Raw genomic sequence first — 22546 nt, forward strand, 5'->3', positions numbered from 1 at the left:
CAACAGGGGACGTGAATGATTCCAGCACCCCACGTCCACATATCAGGCTTTGGGAACTGGAGCTCACCAGCTGTCTCAATTCAAACACTGAGCTGACGTCCAACCAGTTCTCAAAGCAAATGCATACCACTTTAAAAAGACAAGAGGAAGCCTCAGAACTTGATTGATTTTCAGCTCAAAGCAGTTTCCTTGACCATGACACTTAATTGGGCTAAACTACAAGTCCAATTTTTTGTTCCCAAGCCCCCATGCCCTAAAGTCCCCCAGGATAAATCAGCATCATCTAAAATTACAAACTTGTGATGTAAGATTATAAACAATGAAGCTGATCATTTTCACCCCTCTTTGTCCATGTGAGTCACATGTTTATATTGTGTGAAGATGAAAAATAAAAACAGTTTTATCAAACAGTGTACGTGTTTCTAGTAGATATGGAATGACTTTTTGAGATGTGGGAAAATTCCTCTATAGTCCACAAGGGAAAAGTTGTTGATGGGTTAAAGGTCTTGTCTTGAAGGGCACTTTCCCAGAAGCCCCAACTTAAATAGTTAGCCTTACATTTTCTCTCCAAAAGCTGTTTTTGCTTTGTGTAGCATGCATTTTCGATTTTAGTGTATCTACTATAGGCTGTTATGTATATTCTACTTTATTAATGATCCTTTTGCATGATTTTAAACAGGCAAGAAGTTGATTAGCAGTTTGGTCTCTCAGGACAGAGTGAAAGAAATGTGTATTTAAAACCTCAAACCGCTCTAATTTCCCACAAAGCTCCCAACACACAGGCATTCAGGAAGTGTCAAGCCTCCTCTAGCCAATGCGAGCTAATAATGGGGTTTCACAGTCCAACCAAACAAAGAGCAGGGCCAAATTAGAGAGAAAGGTCTTCTGCCTAGAACCAGTCTGTTTCCGTTTAATTTATGTAAACTCCCCTCAGGAGCCTATACGGTACTGCACTCCTCTGAAGCCACAGTTTTTCAAATCAAATCAGTATCACAGACTAATTAACAGACTGGCGTAACTTACACAAGTACTGGACAGTCACTGCAACACTATAAAAATGACTCAAACTTAAACTAAAATGTAAACTGAAAATATAAAAATAATAGCTATTTTAAAATAAATAAATGTTATAAATAAGAGTAAAATAACACGGTTACCTTAAAAGCTACACGGTGTAACTTTTTTAGTTTATTCTTAGCTAAAAACACTTAGTTCTTTCAAAAATATATGTGCTCATTAATGTTTATTTACTTCTTTTAAGTAATAAAGTATTACTAGTATTAGAGATTCTCATAAGCCGTTCTGAAGCGAGCTGGGCGTTGCCATCTTGCGAGCGAGTCATTGCGTGTCACTCCCGGATAACAGAAAATGGGCAAAAAGGCGGGAGGTGGGCGGAGCTTAGTTGCTGAATGACTATAGACGGTGGATAAATGGCTAGCCACCTATCACTCAGAGTAACCACGCCCTTAATTATGCAGAACTTTAAGGCTTTATATAACGTAAACTAATGAGTTATAAAAAATTCACCCCCTCACAGTTGTCATGAAGGTCATAATTAGCCGTATAGGCCAAAACCACTATTTGTACCAGGCTGTAAACATGTTTTTTTTGGGTTTTTTTGCTGTAAAGTTGAGAATTTTAACATGAGGGTCAAAGAGATTCTGCTCCCTTCTGGAGCATGTCCCTAGTGGCCAGTCGAGGAATTGCAGTTTACATTACTTCCGTATTGGCTTCAAGAGAGATCGTGGGAGGTTGTTGCTTGGTTCGAATGCCAGTCGCCATGTTGCCCCTCCATCTCAAAAGTACATTAGCTAAAGCGGGACATACCCGTAATTTCAAGCTTTGCCTTTCAAAGCTTTTAACACTAGATGATGTCGAATGTGAAGAGGGGGATTGCTTTATGAAAGTGCGACTGCTATATGAAAACCTAAGCATTTTTGAAAGTCTGTTGCTGATCGAGAATCACTAATATTCTTGAGGATATGTAACAGAGTCACCAAAGAAGCGAAAAAGAGAATTAAAGGTGCACTATGGGTGCCTATTCTAAACAAAGGTGTAGTTTGATGACGACAAGTGCGAGCGCAGTATCTTGGGACACGCTGGTGGAAAATAGGACACGGCAGTAATCATGTTCATGCATGCGGTTATTAATGTTACTGTAGTAGAAGTATGAAGCAGAGCAGGACAGAGTGTTGTGGAGCTGAGCATGGCCGCTGGAGCGATTGTTGCACAAATACCCGCCTTGCGAGCACCGGGACTTTTATTATGACGGGACACATTCGCCAGGTGCCTAGCTGTACTATTTCCGCTCTTCCGGTTATGATTATGAGGTAATGCAGCTCTGTTTAACATATTAGATACATTTAAGTGTGTTGAAAATGATGTTATGACGTTACTCCGTGCGTTTACTTGTTCATACTCCTAAGCGTAAAGCGCTCCTGCCAAATAAAACCCGAAACCGAGGGTAGCGCAGATATGATGCAATTAACAGGCGACTTCCTCAGACGCTATGCTGAAACGTCCCGGTCCTTAGTTTATATAGCAATTTTCTCACAATTTACAAATAGTTGGAAACATTTGGGATATTGTAGCTACTAAACTGAACAAAATATATAACACTGGCCTACACTGTAAAAAATTATTTAGAAAAAAAGTTACCTGGTTGCCTTAAAAATTTGAGTTCATTGAAATCAAAATTTTGAGTTAATACAATGACATTTTTTTGAGATTCGACAACCTTTATTAAAAGATTATTAAAAGATTTTGTAAGCATATTGGGTAATTGTGTGTTTTATTTCTGATGATGCAGTGAAACATGCCAAATAGTGCTATTTTCATGATTTATCAAATTTTTTATGTGGTTCGGATACAATATTTTGAGTTTCTATTTATTAAACAAATTTCTTTCATTGTATCAACTCAAATTTTTAATTTCAATAAACTCAAAATTTTAAGGCAACCAGGTTACTTACTTTTTTAAGTTAAACCAACAAAAAACAACAATATTTTTTTTATAGTGTAGTGGTTTTTGGATATTTTACTCCAAATATACTACATAGTGCACCTTTAGAGACGGCCCTGTTTTTATTTTTTCCTTTCCCTCTACCTCTAGCTCTCCCTCGCACATCCGTCACATCAACTGATCTTTGCTCACGGAGAAAATGATATAGCCTACAATGTAAACTTTGCCTTACACTAGTGATGTCGTACAATAGACAGAATAACAATAGCACTGATAAAAGTTACTTTACTAAGATTAGATTGCATTCGTCTGGGAACCTGATAGCTGATGTTAGCAATGAAATGGTAAAAAAATAAAGAAAACGTAAAACTATTATTCATTTTACATAGATGTCATAACCTACATGTTAACTGACAAATTAAATAACTGCAAATTATAATTGTTTTCTAAATTAACCTCATCACTTGAAGGAACACTCATGGACGAACTGGAAGCCATGTTAATCTTGGACTAAATCCGCCACCGTAGGAGTTAAAACGAAATCAGATTTGAGAGCAACAGAAATTAATATTCACTGGATGGTCATATACCTTTTCAACACTAGATGGGTAATGGTAATAGAAGGGGAAAATATCACACAGTGTAGCTTTAAAGTCCCCCTGTAGTCAATAATTGTATCCATTAAAACTCATCTTTGATCACCAAAAATTCCCGTGAAAAAAATATCTTCATGCCTTAAAATAGATTGAATGTAAATCTACACCCTTGCTTCATTTAGTATATGCAGAGCCATGAAATTTGCAAGTTAGCCCCGCCTCCACTCACTCAAATGAGCTCAGAGACCAGTTACTCAAGTTGCTGTAGTAAACATTGCAGATACCGCTCTTTACAACGTCGGACACATAACGGTTATTAATGATTACCCTTTTGCTTGACTACATTATCAGACAGCTAATAATGTGTTGCTAATGTTACACAAACAGTGTTCCCGTTCACCATCTCAGCCATCCTTCTAAAAACCAGCATCCTTTTATATATATATATATATATATATATATATATATATATATATATATATATATATATATATATATATATATATATATATATATATATATATATATATATATATATATATATGATATATCTCATATACACAATTCACCCACTATATTGCTAAATGTGCACGATTTTTCATATCAACAGATAAATACGGCATGGCTTCTCTTGAGACTCCTTTGCTTCACAGCTTACTAATAATGATACACTAAAGACTGTCTGCATATTGAGATGAATCGTTACAGGTAGTTTGTAACGTCAGAAACACCAGTGATTTCAACCCGTGTTTTTGAGGCTGTCTTTGGTTTACTGGACTTCTAGGAGAAAAACTCAGAAATGGTGTTGACTTTTGTCTGGAAGCATATTAAAACACAGGGGGTCTTTAAGTTATTTTGGAGAAATGTGCCAAATCAGATAGCTGATTTGTAGCTGAAAATTATATTTTACTTTTGATGATCCATACACATACTAAAAGAATGAAAGGAGCAGAGTTAAGGAGAGAACATATGCAGAGAGAGGAGAGGGGAAAAGAAAACAAGAGGAAAAAGAAAAGTTAGAAAATGGGGCCCAATAAAAATATGCACAGCAACACTAACAGATGACAACACGTTTAAAAACAACGCCAGAACACTCGCTAGTGAAAAGTCTCTCCTTATGAAACCTTGTGCATGACCATGTGGGATACAGAAAGACGGAAAAAGAGTTTTCAGTATTGGATGAATTATATATTTATTTATAACCCACATTGCTCTTCTTCTGTTCACCATTTTGGGTTACCTTTTATAACATCGCTTGTTGCGAAGCATTATGGGATTGCTTCCTTAGAAATGAGCATAAACAAAGTATCTTAAAAGCAGCAAAGAAGTTGCCTGCTTTTTTTAAAACAGCTTTCACGCTGATAATGCTTTTAAATGTTGCACTTTTCGGTTGTTTTTGTGTGTCAGAAAGAGGAGAGAAAGTGTGACGCATGACTCACAGCTGGAACAGTCGTCTCCACGCCAGCCGCTCTCACACTGGCAGCGATCAGGTGCTACACAACGGCCATGAACACACTCCTTAGTGCAACGTGCTACACACACACACACACACACACACACACACACAGAGCAGGAAGGGAAAAATAAACACAGAGAGATGAAAAATACAAAAACAAACTGTTCAAACCCATTAGGTTAGAGGTAAAACTTCAATTTAATACTCACGGACACATTTATTTCTGCTCTCATAGAAGCCACGACAGCACTGATACCTCCTACGATAGTCCATTTTCACCACCTGCCTATAAAGTGTTTTATAGGTGATCCTGGAGAGTGAATAAGAGAAAGAGTTTAATAACCTCCATTAAAACACTGGAAAATGCACAGGATAAATGCAAGACCACACAATATATTCATTATTTCATTATGACAGATCAGCTTTAATTGGAATATAAAGTCCCTCAGTAAGACTTCTGATTCAGTAGTTGTCTTGGATCAATTTTTGGCACTTTTATGCATAAACATATAATATTTAGAAATGTATTAAACATTTAGAGCCTTCGCATTCGCCTTAGTTCAGATAAAACTTAAAAAGGCCTTTGGGAACCGCCATAAGACCAGCAGGGAGTGAGAGTTCCATGCCAGCATTATAATAAAGGGAGCATGTGTGCACGCCAGCATCACAATTACTTGGATTCGAAGCAATTTTAAGCCTCCAGTGCCAAACCAAACAATCCTTCCAATGACCTAAGCTGAAGAACCAAAACCTCTGCAGCTCAGTAGGAATCAAAGAATTCATGCTGCGTTTAGTCTAAGTCAGCCCAATGTAACTGTGAGTAAACGCTCGAGTGCATGTGTGTTTGTCAGCGTATGTCACCTGTGCCGGGTGCATTTGTTAGCGCTCCAGGGTTCAGAGCAGGTCTCTTCACTCACTTGGTCGAAAGGCTGAGCATATGATTCCTTCACTGAAGTGGTGAAACTAAAAAAGGAACAAAGATATTGTCATGCTCACAGTCACTTGCTATTTTGCATCATTCAACATGATGTACAACACACTAAGTACAGGAACTGTCCCTGTATAGTGTCTTGCTCAACGGTATTATAGCTGCTTGCAGTGATTAAACCAAGGAGAGAATTAGCTTATTTTTGAGCCATGGGTTCCCTCAGGAAATTATAATGGATTCTGAGAATGACAGTTTTGGATTTATGAGTAAAATAAGGTCTGTGGTTAAGATTACTTGAAAAGGCTGTAACATTTTGTCCCTACACCATAAATGGGGCTTTCTCAAAAATGTTGACTTTCTGACTAAAAAAAATGTTTTAAGTTCGGTTCAGTTTTTTCCCATTAAAAATGAATGACATTTTGAAAACTTCCATCTATCCATTCTCCAAACAGCTTGTCTAACTGTGTAGGGTTGCAGGCATTTTAAAATAATTGACATTTTTAATGTATTTCAATTTGAATCCTGAAACCATTGTGTGCTAAAAATAAAAGTTGCTAAGTTCTTAAGGTCCCGATATTATGGAAGCATGTTTCTGTCATGGAACGGAACTTTTTTCCTCACATTTGTGAGATACAAACACTCAATTATGAGTTATAATGTCAGAATTGCAAGATATATTAACTTACAATTGCGAATATAAAGTCAGAATGAGATCAACTTGTTTTTCTTACAATTCTGAACTGCGAGTTTATATCAGGCTTCTTTATAAAAAAGTCAGACCTGCGAGATGTAAATTCGCAATTGCGAGAAATAAAGTCTGAATTCTGAGATAAAAAGTTGCTATTACCTTGTTTTATTGCTTATTCTTTGGCAGAAAAAAGCTTCAATAAGATATGAGCCTACTTCAAGTGAAAACAAAGAATGAACTGGTGTGACGTCATTTCGAACAAAATCAGGCCAAAACAAATTTGGTTTGGAGTTCACTACAGGAGTTTGAAACAGCTTGCCAAAGCTGTTTTTCTTAAATAATAATTAGTAATACATTTAAAATATAAAATTATACCCCCTATACTCGACTTTTCCACTACACTGCAAACCTGCAACTTAAAGTTTTGTAGCTTTAAAAGATCCTCCCATGTCTCCAGCTTTAATGGACTTAAGTGCAGCCTAGTGCAGGGGCGTAGTTTATGGGGGGGGGGGGGGTATTCAAGTCCATCAGTTACAACCCCCCCCCCCCCCCCCCCCAATATTTCAACATGAAAATCATAGTAGATCAAATGAAAAATATGTAGAATTAATTTATTTTGTAACAATAATTTTGTTCCTAATCAAATATGCCTGTGTCATAATAAATCAGACAAAAATACTCCCCCTCCATTGAACCGATTGGTAACGCCCAACCAGCGAGTCGCACTTTCACCAAAACAACGCGAGTGGCGTTTGAATGGGAGACACACGGTTAACGTTCGCGTCAAAAAGGAAGAGAAGCGATGCACAGCGGACTATAATTGCTGGTCAGAGAGGGATGCAAAAAAATGAAATAAGCTTGTTGTAGCCTACTGAGAATGAGGTATGAGAATATTGAGTAATATCTAACAACACATGACATCATATATTTCGCTAGCTTATCCATTTCAATGTACTTAGCTATAACTATCAGTAAAAGTTACCAAAACAGCTGTCTGTTTTTCTAGTTCATTTTTCAATAGTGTCTGTAATTATCACTGACAAAAGTATTCACATCGGTGTTTGTTTTCTTCCTAAATCAATCTGACTTTTGAACGAATTGGATGAATGAACGATTTTAGTGGCTCACTCATTTAAACAGTGAATCGCCGCCCCCTACTGGCGGTTTTAATACTTAGACTAATTTATTTCTTTTTATAATCTCTACTATATTAGAATTTTATGATTGCTTAAACACAATTTTTATATGATTACGAGGTCTATAATCTCTTAACATCTTTTTATAACAGATTCGAGGTAAATATTGAAGCAATTGCTGAGTTTCTACTTTCTACTTTCTTGAACCACCTGATAATGACTGAGTCCTTCCAAAGAATATTATTGAAGTAGAAATTATTACCAATAAAGTTTGAGTAGTGGCATCTGATTTACATAAACTAAGGTCACAGAAACAATAGAACAAGACATATGTAGATAGACTAATATTTTTACACTTACTGTATTAAAGACACTCTCATAACTCGTAAAGTATATATTTATAGGTAGGTTTTTATATATTATTTTACTACTTAAACAATATTTAGATGCTTTAGTTTGAGTTTTACTAGGGAAACAAGACTGGATTTTTGCAGTGTTGTTGTTGTTGTTGTTGTTGTTTGACTTGTAAAATGATCTACAACAGCAATTTTGGTTGCCAGTATGCATTGGAGCAGATCGGCTGTATTGGCACTGTCTTTCTTAGCTCTGTATTGGAGACGATGCTTACCTTTCCCATAAACTGCAGACATTTGGATCTTTGGGGTCCAAAGACAATGACAGTTCACACACACAGCCCAAGACAAACAGGACCACACAGATCTCCGCCATCTTCATCTTGCTGTAAGGAGAAAAACAGTCAACTGCCTTATAAAACATTAAAACGCTGCCCCTCACAACTGTTGATGTGACACTGCAAGACCAGTGCAAAGCTCTCCTTCCATTTCAAGACATACTGAAGCCATCTGGTTTTATTTATGAGGATGCTTTAGGCACGCTGTAGGAAAGGGACAGACAAGTCTCCCATGGTGAAGATTTCTGAGAATAACACCAGCTTTATGAGCACATGCTCTCACACACACATACACAGAACGCACGCACGCACACACACACACACACACAGTTTTCAGTATACTATTCTCAGTATATTGTCTCTTCCTCTAGTATAGGAAAACTGTGAACCCTCGAATATTAAGCAGATCCCTTTCTTGTCTGGACACCTTCTATAGTAACACTATTCCTTTATGTTTTAAGAAAGAGGTTTCTTCCAAGAAGACCATCATATTTGGACATCAACGGTATTAAAAAATAATAATTACAATCCCATGTCTAGTAGATTATAAGTGGAGGAAACTCTTTAAAATTATTTTGAATGAATCATAAATCAGCACTGTCAATTTTAGTTTAACCCCTTAACTGTCACCGCTCCACATGTCGGACACTTGGCGCTCTTTTTTTGATGACATTTTTTTCGTATCCTATATTTTAGTAATCATCATAAACTAGGTATCATTCGAAAGCTTACAAACTCAAAATTCATCCTGTGTAAACCGTTTTGAAATAGGATGTTGCGTTACCATGGAAACGGCACATAAATTTATTCTAGCAGGCTCCTCCCCTAGTGGGCGGTGTCATGTTACATATTACAAAAATTCTTTTAATTACTTTATAATCAAAATCTTTTCTAATCTTGACAAAACACATATCATCAGAAAGGTCAGAGCCTCAAGGTTCCATATTTGGTGACTGTTTTGTGATGGAAGTGATATTTGGACAGAAATTTACAGGAAAGTGCATAAAAAAAAAAAAAACAATCAATGGAATGTGGATGACACCCGGTGGCTATTTTTGGTACAGCGCCTAATTTTTTTTTATGTGATATCAACTTCAAATTTGGAACACAACTTGGTTAGACATATGGCTTTGATGTTATAGTAATTTTAGAGTACATTTTATTTTGTATATATAATTATATTTTATATAAATATATTATATTTTATATAAAATGAAAAATATTTAGTACAGTATTTTTAATTTACAGTTAATGTAAACTTCCATAACTTTTTCATACTTTCATATTTTGAGTTGCTTTCACTTCAGAGTGTTTTTTTTTTTTTTTTTTTTTTTTTAAAAGACCAAACTTAGGTTTATATTCCAATGCATTCTTGAATTACAGCCATTTAAGTTTGGATAGTGCATTTTCATGTCTATTCTCAAGGGGGGTGACAGTTAAGAACAAATGAAAAGTTAAATAAAAAGAAAAAGTCAGATGAATGAAGGGTCAGTTTATCATCACACACATCTCCTACATCAAACTAGACACAAACAGAAAGAAAGAGACCAGAGCATTCTGGGAAGATGACGGGTTTTCATTTAAGAGCTATAGGATTTTATAGGTCCCCTTACTGGGGTGGAGTATATTATCCCTATTCTTTCTGTTGTTTTTTTTCTTTAAGGGCTTCATTAGAAAAAGAACTTGAGACCACATTAGGATTCCTGTGAGCTGAGAAACCAGGAGTGTATTTAATGAGCAGTGCACAGCGACAGAGCGTCTGTGACAAACAAGTGGTTTAAATCTACTCTGAACCTGAGGCTGCATTAATTACATTTACGTCTAAGAAAACAACAGTTTTAGGCAGGAGCAGATGAATGCTTTGGATGCATTTGTCTCCAGCAGGGTATTTGGCATGTGTAAGGATGCTGACTGTTCAAATGCTACCTCAATACAAAATCCATCACATAAGTTCATGACACAAGCAACGCTAATATAAAAATATTCTTCTTAGCTCAGAAAGCAGGTGTTAATGGAAGCCCATTTCTGCCACAAAAAAGAGTGATTGCGACTTTTTATCTCAGAATCAGACTTTTGTTAATTACAATTGCACATTATAGTCAGAATTCTGAAATATGAATTTGCAATTGCATGATATAGTCAGAATTGTGACTTTATATTACACAATTGCAAGTTTATATCTCAGAATTCTGACGTTCTAGCACGCAATTGTGAGAAAAATGTCAGAATTGTGACTTTATATCATGCAACTGCGAGTTTATATCTCAGAATTCTGACTTTATATCACGCATATTGTCCGAAAAAAAGTCAGAATTGTGACTTTATAACACGCAACAGCGAGTTTATATCTCAGAATTGTGGCTTTATATCACGCAATTGCGAGATAAAAAGTCGCTCTAAAAAAAAAAACTCTTTTTATTTTTTTATTTAGAGGCAGAAATGGGCTTCCATAGGTGTTACATCTCTATCTCAGTGGATGCAACAAAAGAGGACATAAAAACAACTGGATTTGGCCTTATTTCCAGAATATGATTCAACATTACAATTAAACTTCATTATAGTAAATAATAAACCAATAAATATTTGTATTTTAATGTTTAGAATACTACTTATAAATGTATTACACCAAAATGTGTTGTCCTATAAACAAGCAATCAGTAAATATACTGATGGTGGTTTAAAATACTCATCATAGTAACGGTTCCTGACATAAACAAAAAATGATTCTCGATTCAGTTGTGACCTTATTAATATTTTAAAACGATTCACTGACTAATTTAAAGGGGTCCTGTTATGTCCTTTTCCACAGACAAACGTTGGGATTATATTGTTCAGGAACAGTGTTTAAAATCAGCCTTGGGAAGGTCAAACAAATGAGTTTTGGAAACCTTGTGGTTAAAACTGTGTCTCTTTGAAATAAAGCAGCAACACTCTCTTCTCTAAAGCAGCTCAACCAGTTCCCTGCCCGCTTTTGGCGTATTCTGTCGGCGGGGATTACTTAAATGAGCAACACTGTGACTTCATAAGATCCGGAAAAATCGTGTTGTAGTCCAAATGTGTCGTTTGTTGTAGTTCTTGGAAATGGTATTCTGTTAAATAAAATATCTCCCTTTGGAGTGTAACCTTGCAGATCTTTTTTATGCCCAAACAGCAACATTACACACTAACTAAAGTTGAAAAAGTGGAAAATCAAAATAGGACCCCTTTAAGCGACTAACTACTAATTGGACATTGACTTTTGCTGGGTTCATTTCTTGTTGTTTGCAGGAAAACAATTTTTACAGACTTTCAACAAAGCCAAGTACACAGAAAGTTTGTTGTTATTGTACCATTGGCCATTTGAGTGGCAGCCTGGAGCCCCGATGACCTGAAAGACTAAAACCCATAAGTTAGATTGCTCTTGCTAAACTGTTGCAGGGCTGCAGCGCTATACAAGGTGCAGTATTAAACCATGAGTGGATTTTAATGAGCCGAACAGATGCCGTGCCCGCACTCGAATGCTTTTATGTGGACAAATTATGGGGAGGACGCATACACGGCACAAACAAGAAAAGAGAGAGAGTGAGGGACTCCTTTCATCAACATTTTGTTTGCATCTGAAACCAAGGATTGGTGCCACATTAAAAATGAGTACCATACGGCGGGATATTTTTAGGGGACACGCTCACTAATGGAGCTCACAAATGCCAAACGCTCCACATCTGAGTAGTAGCGTGAGTGAGAGGGTGCTCTAATGTTCTGTCTTGTAAAAAGGCCCACAGGGCTGTCCCTGTGTGAAGATAGGAGCATAATGGAAAATGAAAGAAAACACATGCAGTTATCTGCCTCTGGCTGGGTCGCTGTCTTCGTGTTTGGGAAGAGTACTTGCCTCAAGTATAAAATTTGCATAGGGTCAGGGTCTTAGCAGACATACACTGTTCCTTGTGGCAGAGAGTCGGAGAAGTCTTGTCCCTCACCATTTTCAAGTAGGATTTGAACGTTGAGTGTTGCTCTTTTATATTAATGACATTAATTATGCTGCGTTTACAATGCGGAGATCTGAAACCATTTAGGTGTGCGTATAATGATAATGCGATAAATTGCGATTTTATAGATTTCACTGGAAAAGAGGTGTCCGGTGTCTGCATTTTTGTGTGTGTGTGTGTACATTCGTTCCCTGAATCACACATACATTGGATAATTATCAGTATTATCAATATTAATTTCATACACTGTAAAAACAAATCAGGTCTCCAAATGAAAAGTTTTAAATGATTGATCACATCTAAATTTTTCAGTCGGCCGAATTTAATTTCTGTAAATTACATTGCATCAATTCACAGATTTTCATTTCATTTCATTTTCATGTGATCAGTCACTAGAAAATTTTCAATTGGAGACATTTAAAAAAAAATTTTTTTTACAATGTATCATATCAAATGTAGGACAGTTTCAATGCAACCTTTTATAAATTAAGCAAATATGAAAAGATGTAAATAAGAAATCAAATCATCCATGCAGAAGAGTTTTTCATGCAGCTGGATATTGTGGTTGAATTTCCATAAACTGTTTGATTCTGTACAAAAATAATTTAAAACCTAGACAACTGGGCAAACTTTGTGTGCATTGATATAGATATATTGATAGAGTTCACATGGTGTTTACTAAATAATAACTAGTGAAAAATTTTGTTTTGTTTTTTAGTAGTCAACCATATTCACAAAACAGCCTTGAATTAGATAATGGTGTGATATAATAATGAATAATATCTGAGGGTTTGAATCAGATAATGGTTTGATATACAGTAAAAATGAATAATAATTGAGGGTTTGAATCATAATCATAGAACCGAGAGACTTACTCAATCTATTTCTGATTGGCTGAATTTGGGAATAGCATACCTATTACTATTTCTGCCTTCTTTATATATATATATTTTAATTTATTTTTTTATATTTTCTACCTTTTAAAATTGGAACAAATACAAGAACAACCAATCATTCAATACAGTGCATATAGCAGTGTTTGTTGTAAAAAAAAAAAAAAAAAAAAGAGTCTCCAATGTTTAATTTTAGGAGCTAATAGCTCTAGCAAATCTTTTTTTTTTTTTTTCTTTTTTTTTTTTTGTCTGCAGCCCTGCTTTGTTGCATCTCATATTAAACATCTCACCATGTGCATTGTGGTTTAAGACACTGTCAAGTTAAAAATAGTCTTACTTCGTTCTATTTAGTATCTTACGTCATCGGCCTCCTGAAACGTGGCGGACTGAGGTCAGATGAACCTTAAACTACAGTTCATTACAATTCTTTCCAAACAACATTTGGAACACAAAAAAAAAAGAAAAAATTGAACATGCAGTCACAGTTTCTCTTAAGTCTTTTTCAGCTCTGATTGGAGTGAATTAAAGTTGGATTAAAAACTCCAAAATTAATGCTGGCACATAGGGCTATCAAACACACAGGGCACATGGCATTGATCAGATTTGCTTCTTTCCTTTCCTGTCCCTCTCCACAACTACTTGGGACCGCATGCTAATTTAAGGAGAAAATATTAGTCATTATTTGGAACGGAGGGACACAGGAAAAGGAAAGTAAGAAGAAAAGAAAAATGAGCCATCAAAGACAGCCAGAAAGAGAGGGAAACAAAAAAAAGAAGAGAGAGAGAGAAAGGTTGCATAATAGCTCTGGACCCTATGGACCCGCGTACATAAATAGTCTCTCATATAACAACTCATAATAATCATTCCAGTTCTCCGCCAATTCCACAGACCACTGACAAATGTAGAAAAGAGCAGATATCCTGGCAGGGTCCAACTAACACGCGCTCATTCAAGCAAAGCAACACATATGCTGAAACTGCCAAACCTGCAATGAAGTATATTGGGGAAAGACTGGAAAATGAGAAAAATAAGCTCTTAAACATTCAACATGTCTTTCTAAATCGACTGTTGTTAGAAGTCCACTTCAGCAAAGAATGAGATTTGTGTATTATTCGTTAAAATAACACATAAACCTCTTTGTCCCTCCAGAGCATCCAAAGCCGACAAATCAGGACTTGGAAGACGCAGGACTGAACACAAATTCATGACCATTCGGAAAAAGAGCAAACTACAGCTGGAAAGCCAGTGTATTCAGCCCTCCCGTTTGAAGAAATACTGGGAACACAACGGTAACCAAATCTTCAGCATACGGTTCTTATCTCTAAGTGAGGTCATGCGTCTGCTCCTCAGATTGTCTGTTCATTTGTTGTTGCAGTTCATTTGAAATTGCCTTTTTTTACTTTTCATTCAATCTCTGGTGCACACAAAAGAGAATCGTTTACTGCTCTTTAGTCCTAGCCTAGAAATCTAGACGCACCCTAGCGGCAGCAAATTTAATCTGCCCGCGAGTGTCGTCTAGCAACTCTCAATACCCTTCTGAACTGTAATCGCCTAACTCTTGCCAGGCCAATCACATCGTCTATAGAGTCGGTGGGCGGGGCCATAATGACGACGGCCGAGTTACGTTTGCGTGCTTCTAGTAAACACAGAAACTGGCGAACGGCGGCGGTCTTGGAGTTAAGCTTTTCTCTGAGAAAAGTACAAAGAACGGCACTGAAGTCATTCTTAAAAAGGGAAGATGTGTTCGGAGTTTAGCCGACCTGATACGGCGAATGTTTAATCTCTCAACAAGCTCTGTTTCACCTTCGTTGTTCTGGTTGGTTGTAGCGCTATCCTATCGCGTGCAGAGGGAGTTTGAAAGACAACCGTTTATCCCGCCCTTCGGATTGAGGTCTGTCTATGGTGAGTTTCCAGACCAAACATCTTGATGTGGGTCTGGCTTGTCAGACTACTTTAGTCCCTGATTCTAAATGATCAATTGCAGCATTGAGTAGTCAAATATGTTTTTTTTGTAAAATAATGATACTTATTCATTGTCCATTAAAAAACCTACTCTTTATCATTTTAATAAGTTAATCTTATAAAGAATAATCCACATTGCAGGTTACATTTACTGGTATAGAGCAAAATATAGTACTGTACCACTGCAATCTCTTCACTTTTAATATAAAAGTAAGAATAGCTAATTAAAATAGTACCATCTTTTGACTTGATTAAGGCTAATTATTTAATAAATAGCTAGAATAAATGTTAGCTAACTAGTCCATATAGTAGCCATTTTAATTGCAGATTAATAATAATATATATTAATATTGCCGTTGCTGAGTACTTTCTCTCTTTAAAAGTGCAGTAAACTGATGTCACAAACTAGGCAGAGGAGTCAGGAGTCAAGAGAAGCTAGGTTATCCCGGCATATTTTTCTGTTGATATGAAAAATATGGTACTTTCATAGCTGGTGAATTATGTATATTATGATTATGATGTTATAATGAACTTTCTCCACTAATTTTCTAAATTTCTAAGGATTCTTCTAAGCATTTCTAAGGATGCTGGTTTTTAGAAGGATGGTGAACGGGAACATGGTTTGTGTTACATGAGCAACACATTATTAGCTGTTTGATTACATATTCAAAAGGCTATAATCGCGTGATTCTGAGATTCATCTTTAATACATTTAGGGACTCAAACACAACTATTAGAAAGGTTCAAACAATTTACTGATGCTACAGAAGGAAATAAAATGCATTAAAACTCTTTGAATTTGAAGATCAAGTTAAATCATACTTAATTTGTTTTCCGGGAAACATGCTAGAATCTTCTGTTGCTTCTAAAGGGGAGAAAAATGCGATATTTAATCAAAATAAATATAATAATGTGGATATCTTCATTCTTAATGCGTCGTGTTTCCTTCTGGAGCATCAGTGAATGTTTGAACCTTTTTAATAGTTGTGTTTGAGTCCCTTGATTGTCCTGGAGAAGATGAGTCTCAAAGTCATATAGTCACTAATGGAAAGGGTTCAAATATGTAAAAGATGCTGGAAAACTGAAGAATTTGCAGGACCTGGAAGATTTTTCTGAAGAACATTAGGTAGTTTAACTGCTCAGAACAACGCCTCATTGATTAAAAAATAAATGTTGAGAAAAAACATTTGCACAAATTTTGGGCTGCAAACATCAACTTAAACTTGTCCGTGCTGGCAAGAGACCAAGGCGGGATAATCAACTTTAATACACACCTAGCTTCAAGTCGGATGGTTCTTTGCCTCCAGTGAGCATTAAAATGGTTTAATGCACACCTAGCTGTGGATTATCCATTACATAATCGCCAGACTATAGTTTGAGCTAAACACTACATTAATCTTCAAAGCCAGAAAGAGACAGAGCTCATGAGTAACCACTAAAACCAAAGTTAAACTCAGTTTCATCCACATTCAACCTCAGCAAAAGCAACCTCATGAAAACATATCAACAGACTGAAAATGAGTGAGCGCAAAATTACTAGACTATTGTAACGATGGCCTGCCGCTGACCAGCTCCTGTTCTGGCAATACGGTTGCATGTTATTTCCCACACCGTTGTTTACCTTGCCAGAAACAGACAGAGAGATGAGATCAGGGAATAATGCAGTGCTGTCATTTGACCAAAACCCCAGTTCTGGCTCAGACACACTAACTCCAGTTAAACCAGTAAATTTCAGTTACGGTAAACTGGCATAAAAGCCCCATAATGTAAAACATCTGGGGCTGAATTTCAAAACACACTCTCAGCCTCCGCACCACAGAGTGTTTAGCTGGCTGTGGTCTGATGGGTTCAGTGTAGCACCACTAGTGTGTCTTTAAGTGTGGGGGTGGGGGGTAGTGAACCCCTCATCAATAAACCAGGGGTTAGTGAGTCAGTGCAATATTGTACCCCACCCGTTTTTTCCATGTTTAATGCTTTAGTAATCTCAAAGACTGTGGAGATGTGTATCACTACGGTAAACGCTTGGGTTTGGCAAACCCCGCTGTATTTTTTAGTATTGTAGATTCATACTGTAAAATAATTGTTTATGTCTCTGCTAGAAAAATAATTCTCACGCCAAACGCTTCACAATTTTTGCTGGCTGGTTTTATGCAGCTTGGTGCAATTTTGTTTACGTACATTACTTGCCTCATAAAAAAAACATTACAGCCACACAGGAACAGCAAAGTTTGGTAGGATTGTGGGAAGGCGTCATATAGGGGCCGGGTCTGAACCACCAGAATATCCACTTACGAGCCAAACAAGCCATAATTGCACTGGAAAAATACATAAACTGGCAGCTAGAGGCTTTTCTGATGCTTCTCAAGTGACAATGGGTAAGTTTCAGTTGGAATGTGACTTTTAAGACTTTTAATTTGTAGGGGGAAAAAATGTTGTTTCATACATAATTTGATTATATATAATTAAAATATTATTATTTAATTTATTGAATTGTGTACATATCTAATATCTTCATTATTCAGCATAACATATATACCAGTTGAGTTAAACTATTCAACCTGAATTCATAGTTTACAGTTACTATGACATCCTTTATATTTTAAATATAGGCCTGTATATAATTCATAGAATTGCATAGGGTAATTCAAATGTATCTCTTTGTCTGGTATTCTGTTATTTTATTTGACTGTCATTTGATTTAGAAAATAAATTATTAAAATTGCTACAATTTAGCAGTAAATACCCCCCAACATCTAGTAAGAGAGCAACAGAAGAATCTCTACTTTTAATGTATAGGAATGGAACTGGAATGTTGACCTCTGACCTTTGAGGCCTTGTTAGACACCTTCAAATTTTCACATACACTAATATCTTCACAAGCTTCATCTCTCCATCTGTTTTTGCATTGCTGTTAATATATAGGCTACTATAAAAAAATCTGCAAACAGCAACATGTTTCTGTTTTTACTTTTTACAGAAAGACAAAACACAGCTTTGAGGGGAATGGCCGTTCACAGCACAGATGGATTTTTAATACTCTTCTTTACAGTATGAGTAACAGAGTTCTCAAACCCAAACACTCTTAGCAGATGAAGTGACATGTAGGCTGCTGTCTGCCAGCCCTTAAGCTAAAACACCCTTATACCCAGCTCTCACATGCTGTTGCCCAAATAATTGTGATGGAAACCGTATAAACACTTACTGGAAAAAACTTCTTGAGAAAGAAAATCTGTATGACTAAACATGCCTCCTAAAATAACCATCAAGTCTATTCGCAAGACTAGAATTCTAAGTTGGATATATTTGTGCCATGTATGTATTTTCTTTTTCAAAACATTTTGTATATGCAAAGGCAAATATTTTTTGTAAAAAAAAGTGTATGTTTTTATTATTAAGAATAATCAATTAAATTAGGCTATCTATAGCATTTATTTTTTAGTACAACACATAAATATTAATTTATAAACTGTAAATATTAATTTTTAGTTTATTCTTAGCTAAAAACACTTAGTTCTTTCAAAAATTTATGTGCTCATTAATGTATATTTACTTCTTTCAAGTAATAATGTATTCTCCTAATTTTATAATATACCATTGAAAATACATACGGGTGAGGGTTCGGATGGCGGTCGCCATGTTGCTCCTCCATCTTGAAAGTACATTTGCCAAAAAGGGACATAACACGAAAAGCGAAGCTTGAATTTACGGGTTTTACACTCGATGGCACTGTGTCGAATGTGAAGAGGAGGATTGCTTGAGGCTGCTATATGATGATGGAGGATCCCTCTTAAGCCCCTTTCAAACTGCACGTTGGACCCGCAATATTCCCGGAACATTGCCGGGTCGCCTTCTGTGTTAAAGCAACCACGTCCTGGAATTGATTACCGAATTCGACCCGGGTCGGGGACTTTCCCTGCGTCTCAATCAGCTCCCTAGTTCACTAGTCAGGGCACTGATCAGGACATAAGTCAATGGGCTGACTCCCTGATCAGTGCCCTGACAACTGAACTAGGGAGCTGATTGAGACGCACCCCTAGTAACATTGCGGGATATGTATCAGTCGCCAAGGAATCGCAAAAGAGAATTAAGACAGCAACACAACAGGCAAATCAACAAGACAAAAGTAAATATTGGAGTGGCCTTTCCAAGATGGAAAGAGCTCATGAAGAGCAACGATTTTAAAAAGAACGCCGACGTTGCCTGCTTTCTTCTCGACAGGTAATATTAATTCAGCCTATTTGTGTATATTGGAAGTTTTATTGTTGCTTGGCTAATTATATCATGGTGTGCTGAGCATAACACTAGAACGACGTCTAAGATAGTTTTCCTCGCGTCAATGATGAAAAAGTATTGTTTACCTTATAACATAAATCCGTGTTCTATGACGGATAACATGAGATTAATATTTTAATTGCATTATAATTTGTTTGCCTTACGCTAGTGATGTCGTACAATAAACAGAATAAAGATAGCACTGATAAAAGTTACTTTACTAAGATTAGCTTGCATTCGTCTGGGAACCTGATAGCTGATGTTAGCAATGAAATGGTAAAAAATAACGAAAACGTAAAACTATTATTTGTTTTACATAGATTAATTTGATCATAGATCATTTGACAAATTAAATAACTGCAAATTATAATAGTTTTCAAAAGTAACCTCATCACTTGAAGCAACACTCACCGAAGAGGTCGAACTGGAAGCCATAATCTTTGACTAAATCGGCCAACGTAGGAGTTGAAACGAAATCGAAATTGAGAGGAACAGAAACTATTATTCACTGGATGGTCATATACCTTTTCACCACTAGATGGGGGGAAATATCACACAGTGTAGCTTTAAAAAAGTTCTGAAGGAACATATTCAATTTGCTTAATCAATCAGGCCTATATACAGGTCCTTCTAAAAAAAATTAGCAATTTGTGATAAAGTTCCTTATTTTCCATAATGTAATGATAAAAATGTAACTTTCATATATTTTAGATTCATTGCACTCCAAATGAAATATTTCAGGTCTTTTATTGTTTTAATACTGATGATTTTGGCATAGAGCTCATGAAAACCCAAAATTCCTATCTCAAAAAATTAGCATATCATGAAAAGGTTCTCTAAACGAGCTATTAACCTAATCATCTGAATCAACTAATTAACTCTAAACACCTGCAAAAGATTCCTGAGACATTTAAAAACTCCCAGCCTGGTTCATTACTCAACACCGCAATCATGGGTAAGACTGCCGACCCGACCCTTTCCAGAAGGCAATCATTGACACCCTCAAGCGAGAGGGTAAGACACAGAAAGAAATTTCTGAACGAATAGGCTGTTCCCAGAGTGCTGTATCAAGGCACCTCAGTGGGAAGTCTGTGGGAAGGAAAAAGTGTGGCAAAAAACGCTGCACAACGAGAAGAGGTGACCAGACCCTGAGGAAGATTGTGGAGAAGGACCGATTCCAGACCTTGGGGGACCTGCGGAAGCAGTGGACTGAGTCTGGAGTAGAAACATCCAGAGCCACCGTGCACAGGCGTGTGCAGGATATGGGCTACAGGTGTCGCATTCCCCAGGTCAAGCCACTTTGGGCTACAAAGAAGCAGCACTGGACTGTTGCTCAGTGGTCCAAAGTACTTTTTTCGGATGAAAGAAAATTTTGCATGTCCTTCAGAAATCAAAGTGCCAGAGTCTGGAGGAAGACTGGGGAGAAGGAAATGCCAAAATGCCTGAAGTCCAGTGTCAAGTACCCACAGTCAGTGACGGTCTGGGGTGCCATGTCAGCTGCTGGTGTTGGTCCGATCTGTTTTATCAAAGGCAGGGTCAATGCAGCTAGCTATCAGGAGATTTTGGAGCACTTCATGCTTCCATCTGCTGAAAAGCTTTATGGAGATGAAGATTTGGTTTTTCAGCACGACCTGGCACCTGCTCACAGTGCCAAAACCACTGGTAAATGGTTTACTGACCATGGTATTACTGTGCTCAATTGGCCTGCCAACTCTCCTGACCTGAACCCTATAGAGAATCTGTGGGATATTGTGAAGAGAAAGTTGAGAGACGCAAGACCCAACACTCTGGATGAGCTTAAGGCCGCTATCGAAGCATCCTGGGCCTCCATAACACCTCAGCAGTGCCACAGGCTGATCGCCTCCATGCCACGCCGCATTGAAGCAGTCATTTCTGCAAAAGGATTCCAGACCAAGTATTGATTGCATAACTGAACATAATTATTTGAAGGTTGACTTTTTTTGTATTAAAAACACTTTTCTTTTATTGGTCGAATGAAATATGCAATTTTTGGGGGGAATTTTGGGTTTTCATGAGCTGTATGCCAAAATCATCAGTATTAAAACAATCAAAGACCTGAAATAATTCAGTTTGTGTGAAATGAATCTAAAATATATGAAAGTTTAACTTTTATCATTACATTATGGAAAATAATGAACTTTTATCACAATATGCACCTTTTTTGAGAAGGGCCTGTAGATAGCTGACTCATGCTCAGCTGACTCATCTTTCCTGACACTTTCCAGGTTACTATACTAACCAGATATACAGGGAGAGTACTCTGGGTTAGGGCCAAAATTCTGAGGTTAGAGCCCTCCCCTCAGACATGCCAAATATCCATACGTTCTGATTATTTGTGAAAAATAACTCAGGAAATGTTAGAAAGTTGGCCTTTTACAAAGAGACCAGTGTTGGGGGTATAGTAACACATTGCAAGTAACACAAGATATGTAATCAGATTACTTTTTCCAAATAACTTTTAAAGTAACGTGTTACAAATTTTAAAATAAGTAACAAGTTACTTTGTTTGCCATTTACTCATTGAGACCTCTCTTTGTCCCCATGTTGAAAGAAATCAGTAGTAAATGCAGAGGAATAGTATGGTTATTGTAGGTTATTGAAGTTAATCTCATTTTATTAACCAAAGTCTTTGCTGCTGATCTTTGATGGTCCAATTCAACTAAACTAAAAAGCAAAAATTATTTATTTTTTATTGCTGACGTAAGAGTGTTGAACTTTCCTGCTTCCTATTACTTAACCCGCCAGAATGGCAGAACAGCTGAAAGGTTTGAATTTGCATTTCCGTCAGCCTGAGGCTTATTCATTTAGCTTTTTTGAGTGAAAGGGTCTTTACATTTGCCAAAAATAAAACTTTTGTGATTTTTTTGTGATTCAAAAACAAACATGCAAGCCCAGTAACATAACGCATTACCTTCTATGTAACTTAGTACTTTCTATCGCAACTTAGTAACGGACATACTTTTTTAGGGAGTAATG

General features: G+C 36.7%; 1 protein-coding gene across 1 annotated transcript in view; it reads right to left on the reverse strand.

Moving 5' to 3' along the window:
• Nucleotides 1–22546, reverse strand: part of pear1 (platelet endothelial aggregation receptor 1) — a 56280-nt gene that overhangs the window by 17383 nt on the left and 16351 nt on the right. Inside the window, exons 2-5 of the mRNA XM_067448492.1 lie at nucleotides 8395–8505; nucleotides 5876–5977; nucleotides 5224–5324; nucleotides 4998–5090 (exon numbers count right to left, since the gene is read on the reverse strand). Coding sequence (XP_067304593.1) covers nucleotides 4998–5090; nucleotides 5224–5324; nucleotides 5876–5977; nucleotides 8395–8505 — 407 coding nt within the window. The remainder of the gene's footprint in view (nucleotides 1–4997; nucleotides 5091–5223; nucleotides 5325–5875; nucleotides 5978–8394; nucleotides 8506–22546) is intronic.

This window comes from Pseudorasbora parva, chromosome 7 (assembly GCF_024679245.1).
Source record: "Pseudorasbora parva isolate DD20220531a chromosome 7, ASM2467924v1, whole genome shotgun sequence".
NCBI lineage: Eukaryota > Metazoa > Chordata > Actinopteri > Cypriniformes > Gobionidae > Pseudorasbora > Pseudorasbora parva.